The 12,328-nt window shown below is 43.3% G+C and overlaps 2 protein-coding genes across 2 annotated transcripts; one reads left to right on the forward strand and one right to left on the reverse strand.

The window, feature by feature from the left end:
* The first annotated feature begins 350 nt into the window (after nucleotides 1-350).
* LOC104420525 (ATP synthase subunit gamma, mitochondrial) lies at nucleotides 351-5,377 on the forward strand. Its single transcript, XM_039307389.1, has 10 exons — nucleotides 351-510; nucleotides 1,140-1,172; nucleotides 1,407-1,445; nucleotides 1,581-1,733; nucleotides 2,717-2,830; nucleotides 2,926-3,053; nucleotides 3,568-3,690; nucleotides 3,776-3,898; nucleotides 4,472-4,593; nucleotides 4,907-5,377. Exons 1-10 carry the CDS (start codon nucleotides 450-452, stop codon nucleotides 4,974-4,976), a joined length of 966 nt encoding a protein of 321 aa, XP_039163323.1. The 5' UTR covers nucleotides 351-449; the 3' UTR covers nucleotides 4,977-5,377.
* Nucleotides 5,378-5,666: 289 nt separating this feature from the next.
* On the reverse strand, nucleotides 5,667-11,908 carry LOC104420535 (respiratory burst oxidase homolog protein A-like). The gene is given in 15 exon segments (XM_010032363.3): nucleotides 5,667-6,032; nucleotides 6,309-6,387; nucleotides 6,818-6,946; nucleotides 7,084-7,215; nucleotides 7,317-7,481; nucleotides 7,553-7,655; nucleotides 7,800-7,915; nucleotides 8,114-8,209; nucleotides 8,489-8,793; nucleotides 8,796-8,874; nucleotides 9,075-9,488; nucleotides 9,573-9,686; nucleotides 9,783-9,831; nucleotides 9,928-10,084; nucleotides 11,092-11,908. Coding segments are annotated over 15 exon segments (2,376 nt in total). The 5' UTR covers nucleotides 11,420-11,908; the 3' UTR covers nucleotides 5,667-5,922.
* Nucleotides 11,909-12,328: the final 420 nt, after the last annotated feature.

The raw sequence follows: 12,328 nt of genomic DNA on the forward strand, positions 1-12,328 counted from the left end.
TATGGTAATTATAATCTTGCTAGATATATTAATAAAGCCTATTAAAAGAAATTAATAATATTCAGCTGTCAATTTTCAATCAACTTCAACCAACTTTTTAATTCCTATTCAAAAAAAAAAAAAACCAACTTTTTAATTCTATCATAATTGCTTATTTTTTCACTTAAGATCATAATTGCTTATAAATTAATGCATGTTTTCTTCAACCAGCTGCCGTCGATCCGCCCAAACTCGCTGGAGCCGAAACGGCGTCGCATTTCCTTCTCGACCCAGCCGAGCCGAGCCGAGCCGAACACATAGGCACGAACCGAATCTCTTCTACAGACGAAGAAGCAGCGAAAGAAGGAGAAAAATTTCAGCTTCCTTCACTCGGATCTCTCCGCAGAGCAGAGCGAGCTTCTAGGGTTTCCGCCCCACCCGCCCCACCGCCGAATCGAAGATCGCCGCCGATGGCGATGGCTGCTCTCCGCCGCGAAGGGAGGCGGTTCGCCCCCTCCTCTCCCCCGCCCCATCGCCGCCGCCGCCCCCGCTCCTCCCCCTCCCTTCCTGTCGCCCGAGTAAACACCACTTCCTCCTCCTCCTCCTCCTCCTCATCTCTAATGAACTCGCTTTCTGTCCGGTTCGGTCAGGGCTCGTAGGTGCTCGAGAGCGATTCGGTCCGCGTCGCGTTTCGCGGTGATTTAGGGCAGGGTAGCTGCCGGCGATCCCCGATTCCGGCTCGCGACCGGCGCGAGAAATGTCCCTTCGTCTCGCGTTCTCGGTTCGCGATTTTTGCTCCGGAGGTTCCTCTCCCGGTGCTTGCTATCGATCTGCTTTGCCGTATGTGTGGAGATCGCGTGCCGAGAGATTTGGGGAATTTCGATTCTCATTTTTTGTGGTGTATGTATGCTGCGGGTCGGTTTCTTTCTGGTGAAATACGAAATCTCCGGCTTTGTTATCGTTTCGAGAAAGATTGTGCGAATGTAGTTTGTTGTCTGGAGAATGTCGTGACCGAGCAAGCGAATTTTCGATTCTCGGTTGAAGTAGGACTTTCGTAAACGAGCAATCGTGACGTGCATTGCTGTGTTGACTGACATTCCAATGAAGTCGGTTTTCTCATTTGTTTCTTCTGCTCTTTTTCTTTCTCAGAACACGTTTACTGCTTGATGCTTCCGCTCTGCTCATCGAACATCGTCCCCATTTTAGCTGGCCAGGCTAAAATAATGCCTTTGATCATACTGCATTATCCAACTTCGGTTATGTAGTGTCTGAGATAGTAAACTTCATTGGTTTCTTCCCACACCTGTCTTTGCAAAGGAAGGACTGTATAATGGTCTCTTGATTACAGTTGTTGTGTGGACAATAATTAGATAGAGCTTTTTCTTAAGTTGTGTAGCTTATTGAGCTGTATTGGGTTGGCAGGGAAGATGTTCCTTTTGGGGCTCGTTCTATTTCAACTCAAGTGGGTAAGAGTCACGTTATCTTAATTTCTCACGAATTCATCTTTTGATGCTTTCTTATTCAAGTTTCCTTCCAGTGTGCTGAGAATCGATCAGTTGTATATGTTGAAATACCTGATCCTGTGTTTTTTCTCTGTGCAGTAAGGAACCGGATGAAGAGTGTGAAGAATATTCAGAAGATCACTAAGGCTATGAAGATGGTTGCAGCCTCAAAGCTACGAGCAATTCAAATTAGAGCTGAAAATTCCCGTGGCCTGTGGCAGCCATTCATTGCTCTTCTTGGCGACACCCCCAGTATGTTCATTTACAAGCTATTGCTTTACATCTACCTTTGGTACGAGTATATTGGGGTGGCCACTTAAAGTGATACCCTGCTAGAGGTGCATAGTTTGAATTTGATGCTTATCAATGACATTAACCTGAATGAGTGGCTCAAGAAATGCAAAGTTAGACAGCTTTTTTAATTGAAAATCGGAAAGTTCGTAAATTTTGTTTTGGCCTAGGTAGATGCATCAGTTTTTTATGATGTTGTCGACTCTTGGCTTACATTATTACTGCGGGTAGGGATCTCTGTAAATTGACATTGAGCAATGTAACTCTACGTAAAAGAGGAGAGTGGCAAGTACTTGAAGTGCATGATAAAGTCGTAGGTTATTGAGATTATTTTGGCCCAAGATTTTTGCCACAATGAAAGTAATAGAGAGGAATGCTGGTGTATAAAGTTCAAAGTTTTTGTTACCCAAAGTATTTATGTAATTTTTTTGTGCTGGCCTGTGTCCTCTGGCTTTGACTTCCTCTTCCTGTCTGTTATATTAAAGACTGTGGAACTAGGAAGCTGCATAAACAAGTGATTGTAGAGTAATAAATTGTTGCATTGGCGTCAGTTGTTGGTAAAGGCAATCTTTCTTCAGGACAAGCAATTATTTGATGCAGCTGAGAGTTCTACTATGTTTGTATGCCTAAAATTTAATAATCACAATCCTAAAGCAATCCAATCAAGAACGAAAAGATATATAGAGAGCTTGTGCAAACACAGAAAAGTCAAAAACGAAAGCAATGAGACATTTGAGCTTAAAAGAAAAGAAAATATTCACATGGAAAGATTGATAGTGACATTTGGAATGGGCTGGAGATGAAACGAAAGGATTTTATGTTTTCATGAAGTTAAAATAACAGGACATGGCTATCACCTTGAAAAGAAGAGCTGGAGTATTTTTAATAATTTATCTCTCTCTCTCTCTCTGTCTGATGAATAATTATGCGGTGTGGAATTACAGGCATTGATGTCAAGAAGAATGTTATAGTTACTGTTTCTTCGGACAAAGGGCTGTGCGGTGGGATTAATTCCACTTCTGTAAGATTAAGCAAGGGTTTACACAAGTTGAACTCAGGTATTGTGTGTAAGGAGTAGATGGTAATCTTTTATATGGGTTGAAAAGATTAGCGAGAATGCTTTTGACCAGTTAAAAAATTTAAAATGCTGCAGGGCCTGACAAAGAACCAAAGTATGTAGTTGTGGGGGAAAAAGCAAAGGTTCAATTGATCCGCGACTCACGAAAGCACATACACTTGACCATATCAGAGTTAACAAAAATTCCTCTGAACTATACCCAGGTTGGGTTACTTTGTGTTTGGAATTTCTATAGATAGCTTGTACCAGTTGAGTTTGCTTAGTTGAATGCATTCATGGCACCAGGCTTTTAATTTTTTTTTTTTTTTTTTTTTGTATTTCTGTTCTTTTGCTTGCTCTCTGCTTATTGTCTAGTGATGCAGGCATTCTCTCACTTAAATACACAAACCCCCTCCCCCAAAAAAAAAAAAAAAAAAAAAAAAAGACACTGAAATAAGTATAACAAAAGCACATGCATCGGATGGTGCTTTTCTTTTGTTGCACCATTGAGTTGCTGGATACTCTCTTTTGATTGGAAAAAATTCCATGTCCATCTAATTTTCATATGTCTTGCAAATTCTAACCTCCTGGTCAATCAGAGGATCCATTAAATGAGATGGTAGATTCTTTATGTTTTTTTATTGTTGCAGTCTACTCAAGGAGTAAATTTCTGTTCAAAAGTCATTTATCAGACCCCTTCTGGCCTTCCTCATGCTTCGCATTGGTTTTTCCTGTCAGGTTTCTGTGCTGGCTGATGACATCATAAAGAATGTTGAGTTTGATGCTCTAAAAATTGTCTTCAACAAGTTTCACTCCGTCGTCTCATTTATACCAACAGTGTCGACTGTGCTATCACCTGAGGTGACATGAATTCTTTACCTTCGCTCAAGTCTGGTTTTTATCTTTTATTGTTCCCAGATATCATACTTGATGGGTGGTTGCATAGGTTGTTGAAAGGGAGGTGGAATCTGGTTCGGGTAAGCTTGGAGAACTGGACTCCTATGAGATCGAAGGTGGTTCAACGAGGGGAGAAACACTTCAGAATCTGGCAGAATTCCAGTTTTCTTGTGTAAGTACCACAATTTTAGATTAGTTAATATTTGCAACTAGACCTGGTTGTTTTTTGCTCCACTTGGGGATGGTCATTGTAGTTATTGCAAAGATGAACCTTTAAAGTTATGTGGATTTTCTGACCCCAAAAAAAAAAAGGAAGTTATGTGGATTCTATTTGTTTGCACTTTGCACTATTTGTAACCTTTTCTCACCTGTTTATAAAAACAGATTTAACATATTACTTGTGAGTTATTTGTGATTGGTAATAAGTTTTATGTATTTAGAAGGAATTTCTGAAGTAAATTTCTCGTTTCCCAAGTTTCCTGAAAGAAAAACATTTGAATCAAAGTAGCAACGAGCCGAATAGTACAACTACAGGGAAATATATCATTGGCAAGGTTTATTTTAAGAATTATGTGGCTAAGCAGGATGTGGGAGTTGATGGAGTGACTACAGGCCTTATACCTATTCCTGCCTTTGACATTTTCTACTTGAGTTCTGATGATTGTTGCTGGTATATTCTAGGGTTATGCGTTATAAGTTTCTTCCCTTCCGTTTCCGTAATTAACAAGATGCACTCTTCTTGCAGGTCATGTTTAATGCTGTATTGGAGAACGCTTGCAGTGAGATGGGTGCTAGGATGTCTGCCATGGACAGCTCGAGCAGAAATGCTGGCGAAGTGCTTGACCGCCTCACTCTCACTTATAACAGGTCTCTCTCTCTCTCTCTCTCTCTCTCTCTCTCTCTCTGTGTACATGATGGTTGATATGAGGCCGTTTATCAGAAGCAATCTTCCATTGATGCTCGTATGGGGGGGACCATTAGTGTTAGAACCTTTTGTTATCTTCCTGTTGTCATTGCAGTTAGTGGGTGGGCAGACTTGTAAAATATTTAGAAAATAACTTACGTATCCTCTATTTTCTATCCAAAACAGGAAGATAGAAAAAGAAGGATGTGAAACTGAATAATCCTTAACTATTTCGTTCTGTTGACTGATCATTTGTAATGTTGCCTTGATTGTCAGAACCCGTCAAGCTGCTATTACCACAGAGTTGACTGAGATTATATCTGGAGCATCGGCACTGGAGGGCTAATTGCGGAAAAAAGTATTTTCCAGCTTGTTTGACGTCGACGAAATAAAGATTTAAGGCGGGCTTTGTTTAAACATGTGTCACTGTTCCCCTTTTGAGGATTTCTGAGGAGGACCGCAATAATTCCCATTGCAAGAAGTTAAATTCTGCGGAGCACAAAGCAATTTTTCTTCCCTGGTTTTGCTTACTTCTGGAATTTCTTCTTCATTTCTAGTTTGGATGTTGACGTTGGCTGTTGATTTAATGATGGATCTGTTGCAGCTGAAACCTCTGGGTACCGATTGCTTGTTCTTCGTTGGAGTGTATATGGTGCTTAATTTAGCATCGACCCGTGCTCGATTTAGGCGAGCTTCTCCATTGGGTGGTTCTTTTGAATAAAAATTGTCTACCGAATTTCTGCTTTAGACTGCGGACCCTTGAACAGAGAGTGCTTGACTAAATCGTATTGCTCCTTGATACGTTAATTTCTCATGCAAATGATCTGAGCGGAAAACCAGCACCTAGCGAATAGATGGGCTTTAACCTGGACGCCCTAGCAAGTGAAGAACTGGATCATTAACCGAAGGTTTTTGTGATTACGGTCATCAAGCCAAGAAATTATCGTGCTTGTGATGTCCTAGCGCAAAGCTTCGCAAACATGGTTTCAATCGTGGCGGGATCGACACTGCACTGAATTTGAGCACGTACACCGGCTGAAGATAAAACAGAGGTATTTCCACTCAAGTTGGAGTTCTGTACATGCTTTCTCAATGGAACTATTTTTAGGCTAAAAACAATAGGGTACTACTGTCAGCAATTTCTCTCCTGTAATGCACAGGTAAACCTACTTCTCAGTTCTGGCCAACAAACAAAAACCTTATTCTCAGCTATTCCCCTCCTCATTGTGAGGTAGGAATAACCAAATCCCAACATTCCCAACCAAATAACCAAGAAAGAGAGAGAAGCGTGGTCAATAATGCTCCTTATGGAACACAAATCTTGTGATGGTCTTGGTGGAGAATTTGGTGCACATCTCCTCCAATTCTCTTGCTAATGCTGAAGGACCACAATAGAACACCCCTGCAAATCATAAGCCGGAGATTCAGATATAACCCTATCGAGGAGAAAAAAGCAATCCGTCCCACAAGCGCCTTTTGAGATCACTAGCTAATTTGATTTTAACACGGACGCATCATGAATTATTTGCAAATGGTTTGTCAACCAATGGCGCTAAAGTTCGATCAGGACCCCGTGAATTGTATGCCGTAGAATGCCTTCTAATAGAGGAATCACAGAAGCATGCCGAAAGCAAATGATAAAGATGTACTGTTGTCACGGGGTTTGCCGAAGTCTCACCAATCTGGGAACCGCCGTGCCTTCGGGACAACTTGGAGAAAATGCTGGACCAATTTGGTCTGGCAAAATGAGTATGCACCTGAAAATGACATTAGAAGTTAGATCAACCGATCTTGTAGCGAGAGGTATTCTCATGAATTCACGAGTGGTTGAACTGAATTTGAATGCTTTCGTCATAATCATTCGTGCTAATCGATTTGCAGGGATGGCAAGAAGATTTACGTCATAACTGCATGCCGAGTGCATTGTTAATGGGAAGACTGTACTTTTAAGACATGCAAACACAACTCCGGAAAGGACATATGGTTTTAGCATGATGACAAGTAAAGACGAACCGCCAAGTGAGATTGCTAAAAAGTTCATGACCATGATCATCGATCGGGCTTCTAACTGCCCTACTTCACATCTTTTTAATCAAGAACAAGATCTTAAAGTTTTATGGACAAGCTGGAAGCTGTTGCCACGCAGAAATCAGACGTGGAGATGTGGAGTATAATCGAACGACTAACCGGGGTCTGAGAGATGAAGTCGACGCCGCTCTTGGCATGAGACAGAGCTTGAATGGTGCTTAGTAACACTGACCGCGCATCCTCCTCCTTGTACATCGAGGTCAGGAAGTTGTGCATCTCCATAATCGACTGAAAAGGAACAACAACTAATTTGGTTTTTAAGTACAAGCAAATATCAAATCAGTGCCTATAAAGACTCATGTCAACTTCATTTTCTTGAAGACATTTTCAGGTTTTGCTTGCTGCCGTAAGAATCAATCAGTAACCTCTTTCCGGTTGGTCTTCGATATCTGCTTGATGAAATCCCTGAACCAGGCAAAGGAGCTCTGATCCCTCGTAACCCAGTACAGATAGGCTTTCGCTGGACCCTTCGGAATGCTGACTTCTCCGCCATCCACCTGGTAAATCGAGCATTTACCTTGTGTCAGCACGAGGGTTAAATAAAGCCTATTGAATATCTTATTCAACAATGCAAGGGATGTGCAACCTAGAAACTTACATGATCACAACCGACGACATCCTTAAGAATGCTGATAAATGGCGTTGCTCCTATTCCGAGGCCAACCAGAACCACGACGTCGTACTTGACATAGTCCTGAGAGGCTGCACCATAAGGCCCATCGATGTACATTTTGGGATAGCTAGCTGTTCTTGCCACAGTTGCCTGCATAGAAAACAACAGAGATTTGGATTCCCGGTTTCTGAGTATCGATTCGCGTCCTTTTTGTTCCTTACCTCTTGGAAGAGACTGTATAATTGATAACTCCAGTCTCCAAGTGTCCTAATGTGCACACTCAAATAACCTTCATCTGGTCCAGAAGTCAATGAAAACGGGTGCCTGGACATCAACATAGAACCGAAAGCACGGTCGTTTTAAACAGGCAAAAGTACAAGGAGAGCGTCGCGATAATCTCATAGCTGTCACAGTTTGGAAGGGACAAGGCGACGACTGGTTTGAAAAGAAAGAAGGCATGCAGAATACCATTCGAAGGGTGATATTCGAGAGCATTGAATGTATATATACATTCCACTTCTGTACTCAAAGCCTTCAGGCTTGCTAATTGTCAGGGACAAAACCTTTCCTGGATACACATTTGCCTACATGAGAAAATACAGCAGTTATCTGTTTACATGATCAGAACAATACCACATGAGGGTCGTTTGTTTCACGGGAAAACATATTCCATGAGAGTCGGCTGGCCACAGGATATTCCAGACCCGACCGAACATGATTTCCATATGATCTATACAAGTCTGGTAAACCATTTTCGCAGCATGGTAAATGACTTGACATACCTTCAGTATCTCCACCTCATAAAATGCCGATCTGACAGCCCGGAAGATCCTCTCTCCCGTGTACAGCAGCACTGGAAAGGCGATATACATCCATGTCTGTGCAACCAGAGCAGCATTATGCATGAATCAGTGACGACGTTAGAAAAGGTGTACATTCTCATTGAATCGAATCTCGGAATTGCAGATTATATTAGTAGAAAATTGCAGCTCTCCAAATTTCTTGCATTTCTTGTGGGAATTGTGATGCATGCTGAGAACTGCTTATAATTTCTAAGCAAGAATTCCAGTGAAGTTGTGAAAAATCCATACGTTTGTCGAGACAATGACATCGGATCAGCACTATTCTGTACGAATCTAAAAGTCCGAGCAACCTACCGTCTTTTCTATTAGGTTGCTGGTCAGGAAGAGGAACATGGAGTGCACGATCAACAGTGCGTACACGAAGACGAAGAGGTGGTGTGAGTACCAGAAGGTGTTGTACCCCGTGACCTGCCGGACTGACCGGGGCAGTGGCGGGGCCTGGCGCCTTGGCCACCTTGTCGCGAGGGAGAACGCGATTGCCATAAGGACCACCATTGCGATCCCTGTTGCCACCTCCGTTGTGGCCAGGATCTGGACATACGACGGCTGATGGTAGCCGAACCTTGCAGCAATCGTCTGGCGGAAGATTGAGTGATCGAGCTACTGATCCGAGGGAAGTCGCACGCCAGGTGGGTGCCGCCATGGAGGATCACCCCGATCACGATCCCAGCTGCGATCAACTGTCATAGAGAAATGAATTCGGAGTGTTTACAGTTGCATCAGACAGGAGATGACCGTTGCTTGACACTATGAAATCAACCAGTTTTCTAAATCTCGAGCCGAAACTTGGTTCTTATTTGATAGGAATCAGTCATGCTGCTAGTATATGATGCCAGAATGTTGAGAATATTGCATGAATCACTATGCACTCCTCTTCTACCTTGTGAAAGTTGATGTTATCGTTGAAGGGGACGATCGAGCTGACCCGGCGGCTGGCGCGGAGCCACGTGACAGTGTTCCGGCAGACGGGGAGGAGAATCACGGCCATGTTGAACTTGAGGGTCTCGGCAGCCCCTTTGGCGGTGCAAAGGCAGTAGCCCATGACCTCGAACGCCGTCCTATGCCTATACTGAATGAACTTCCACGTGAACAGTGCGACGCAAATCGCCAGCCAGAGGGCCACGATCCACGCCCGTCGCCAGTAGCTCCGGAACAAGACCTCCAGCCTCGACATGGGCCGCCCGACCACCCCATCCGAGTCCCAGCCCCCGCGGTAGCACAGCCTCGGCGACGGGGCAGTGGCGGAAGAGTCCTTCGACAACCCGAGCTTCAGCAGCGTCTCCACTTGAGATATCTGCACAGTGAACATGTTATGACATCAGTCAGGCAACGTTGAGCTTTGCCACCATTTCATTCCTCTCATTGAAGGCATCATCACCTCTATGTAACCTCGATCTCCCGAGCCGACGGCGTCCATGATCAGGGCGGCGTACTCGTCCACCTCCTCGCCGGTCAAGCTCACCTTGTTCGCGGCAGCACTCATCAAGATCACCTGCCCAAATCAAAGTTTCGAAATCTTGAGAAAGACTAAACTAAAGTGCCCTCAAAATCCCATTTTATTTTCCGTGAAACGAACGCAGCAGTGCACCTGCTTCACATCGCGTCGGCTAACTATCCCATCCATATTTCGGTCGCACCTGCGCGATATAATTAAAAATGAAGAAACGGGTATTTTCCGCGATCGAAATGTACAGAATAATTCATGGAAATGGCGATGAATTTGAATTGATTACAAGTCGAAGAAGATCTGGATTTTGGAGTCGGGGCACGGGTCGGTGAGGCGGCGCCAGAAGTAGTGGAGTTCGCTCTTTGTGATGTCGGATTTGAGGCCGTCTCTCCCTCGCAGCGCTCGCAGCAGCTCCTGGGCGTACTCCGTTGACCGTTGAATTCCTATCGATCGTCAAACCAAAAGTTTTTCCACATTTTTCTCATCCATGCACTTCAATAAAAAATCTCAACATATGAATTAGAAAATATACGTGCATATAATACAATTTTATTACATTTCTAGGGTTCTTTTTTTCTGAAAAATATCGTAATTGACATTCTTTCTTTATGTGCCGTCACATCACACTTGTTTTCAAGACTCCATTTTTGCATAGACTAGGACAATTTATTATCTACATACTCAGTAGCTGTAATGGTTATTGAAATGAATCACGTACAGAACAAAAAAAACAAAAAGTGAATCGCCTGCATACATTTTTTTTGACGAACAATTCTAAATACCAAAGCATCACAATAATTTGGAAAAGACATACATATAAAAATTATTTAAAAAATTATCGAAATGACTTGTTATTTTTATTTGCGCTTCATCATATCACATGTCTTCAAGACTCCATTTTTGCATAAATGAGATTATTTCATATATACATATATTTTTGAAATTTTAGGATAATTTGCAATTTATTATTGAAACCAATCATGTACAGAAAAAGAAATGTGAATCACGTGCATAATTTGGAAAGAAAAACATATGAAAAAGTTACGAAAAAATTGTCGAAATGATTTTAGAAGCTTCAAATTAAAAGTATCGATAGTTCGAAACTGAAATTTATTTCTTTTATTTTTCCTAATTTTTTTTTTCCTTTGATGAAAACTGAAATCTAAAAAGCATTTTCCGTGCTAACGTGCGCCTGCTTACGTGGCAGCCATTGAGCACCATATACGTGCCGGGTAGCGGCGGGAGCGCATGTTAGCGAGAGCGCGCCTTGCATGGACGCGTACAACCTCGCATGTTGAACGCTCAATGGCATCCAAATTTCTCTCAAAAAATGCGAAAATGAAATATAAAAAATGTATTTTGATTGAATTTTTCTAATTAAATCGCCAAGAAATCGTTAATCGTTAACCGTTAATCGTTAATCGTTTTGCCTATGTTCCGGAGCACTCACCGACGCAGAAGGCGAAATCCGACCACCTGGCCGCCGGCTCGACGCCATTCCGGTAGCGGTCCCGGGCGATCCGGTCGAACCGCTCCTCCACCTGCCTCCAGTGCTTGGCGCTCGCGTCCAGGAACCTCAGCCGCTGGATGGCCAGGCTAGTTGCCGCCGCCGTGCCGCCGTTGATTCCGCCGTCGTGATCATCGGCACGGTGATCCCGGTCCGTCTGGACGGGAGAGTACGGGACCGGAACCACGCTGGCGCCGTAGGAAGACGAGGAGGAAGAGGATGAGGAGGAGGAGGAGGAGGAGGATGTATAATGAGCCTCGGGAGAATCCATGTTGCAGAGCTCAACTCTCTCTCTCTCTCTCTCTCTCTCTCTCTCTCTCTCTCTCTCTCTCTCTCTCTCTCTCTCTCTCTCTCTAGCTCTCTCTCTATGTGTGCCTTCTTGCTAGCTTGATGTCTGTGAATTTGATTAAATGTTGAAGCTTTTCTTCTAGTGAGAGAAAGCTTGTTGTAACCCAGATGGAATGGTGAAAAAGTTCTCGTTTTTTCCCTCTGTGGTTTCTGGGTTTTTCAAAGTGTTCAAGGAGCAAGAAAGTGAGGGAAAGTCTTGTGCTTTGCGGGTGGGTGATGTGAAAATTGATGGTATCTGATAAAAGATTTGGTGGGGAAACAAGATATGGAGAGAGAGAGAGAAAGAGACAGAAAGGGAGGGAGAGTTCATAAATAATCAATGATCGAGGTGGTATTGTAGTAGCTCAAAGGAGAGAAGGTGAAGTGTGAGAAGCAGGTAGAGAGTGGAGAGGAAATGCATGATTCTTATGGGTTAGACAGAGAGAGAGAGAGAGATCCCTCAAGTAAAGCATTAAAATAAGGGACAAGGTTGGGTCATCAGCTAAACCAAAAACAGCTCATCAACTCACCATTGCAAGTAAAAGGAAATCTTGGGACATAACACATTGGTCCTGCACAAACCACTCTCTCTCTCTCTCTCTGTGTTTGAGGATTTAAATGAATGCTTGCGTATGAAAAGCAGGTCTACTGCATCTTGAAGGAGAAGGGTCTATGCCTCGAGTGACCAACCAAACCGGCCATGTGCATTATTACTTCCCTTCCCTATTGCCCTTCTTTTGCCCTCCCGCAAGAAAAGCGCAAGAGCCCCGCGTTATCGGCTCGGGCAAAGCTCTAGCTGTCCGCCATCAAAACCCAACTCTCCGTTTCTTCTGCGTGGCTCAACTCCTCTGCG

Source organism: Eucalyptus grandis, chromosome 2, assembly GCF_016545825.1.
Source record: "Eucalyptus grandis isolate ANBG69807.140 chromosome 2, ASM1654582v1, whole genome shotgun sequence".
Taxonomy (NCBI): Eukaryota; Viridiplantae; Streptophyta; class Magnoliopsida; order Myrtales; family Myrtaceae; genus Eucalyptus; species Eucalyptus grandis.

Coding starts and splice junctions, on each gene's coding strand:
- LOC104420525 (XM_039307389.1), top strand. CDS start 450: ATGGCGATGGCTGCTCTCCGCCGCGAAGGGAGGCGGTTCGCCCCCTCC. Junction 511..1,139: donor CCCCTCCTCTCCCCCGCCCC/ATCGCCGCCGCC, acceptor GAACACGTTTAC/TGCTTGATGCTTCCGCTCTG. Junction 4,594..4,906: donor CTCACTCTCACTTATAACAG/GTCTCTCTCTCT, acceptor CTTGATTGTCAG/AACCCGTCAAGCTGCTATTA.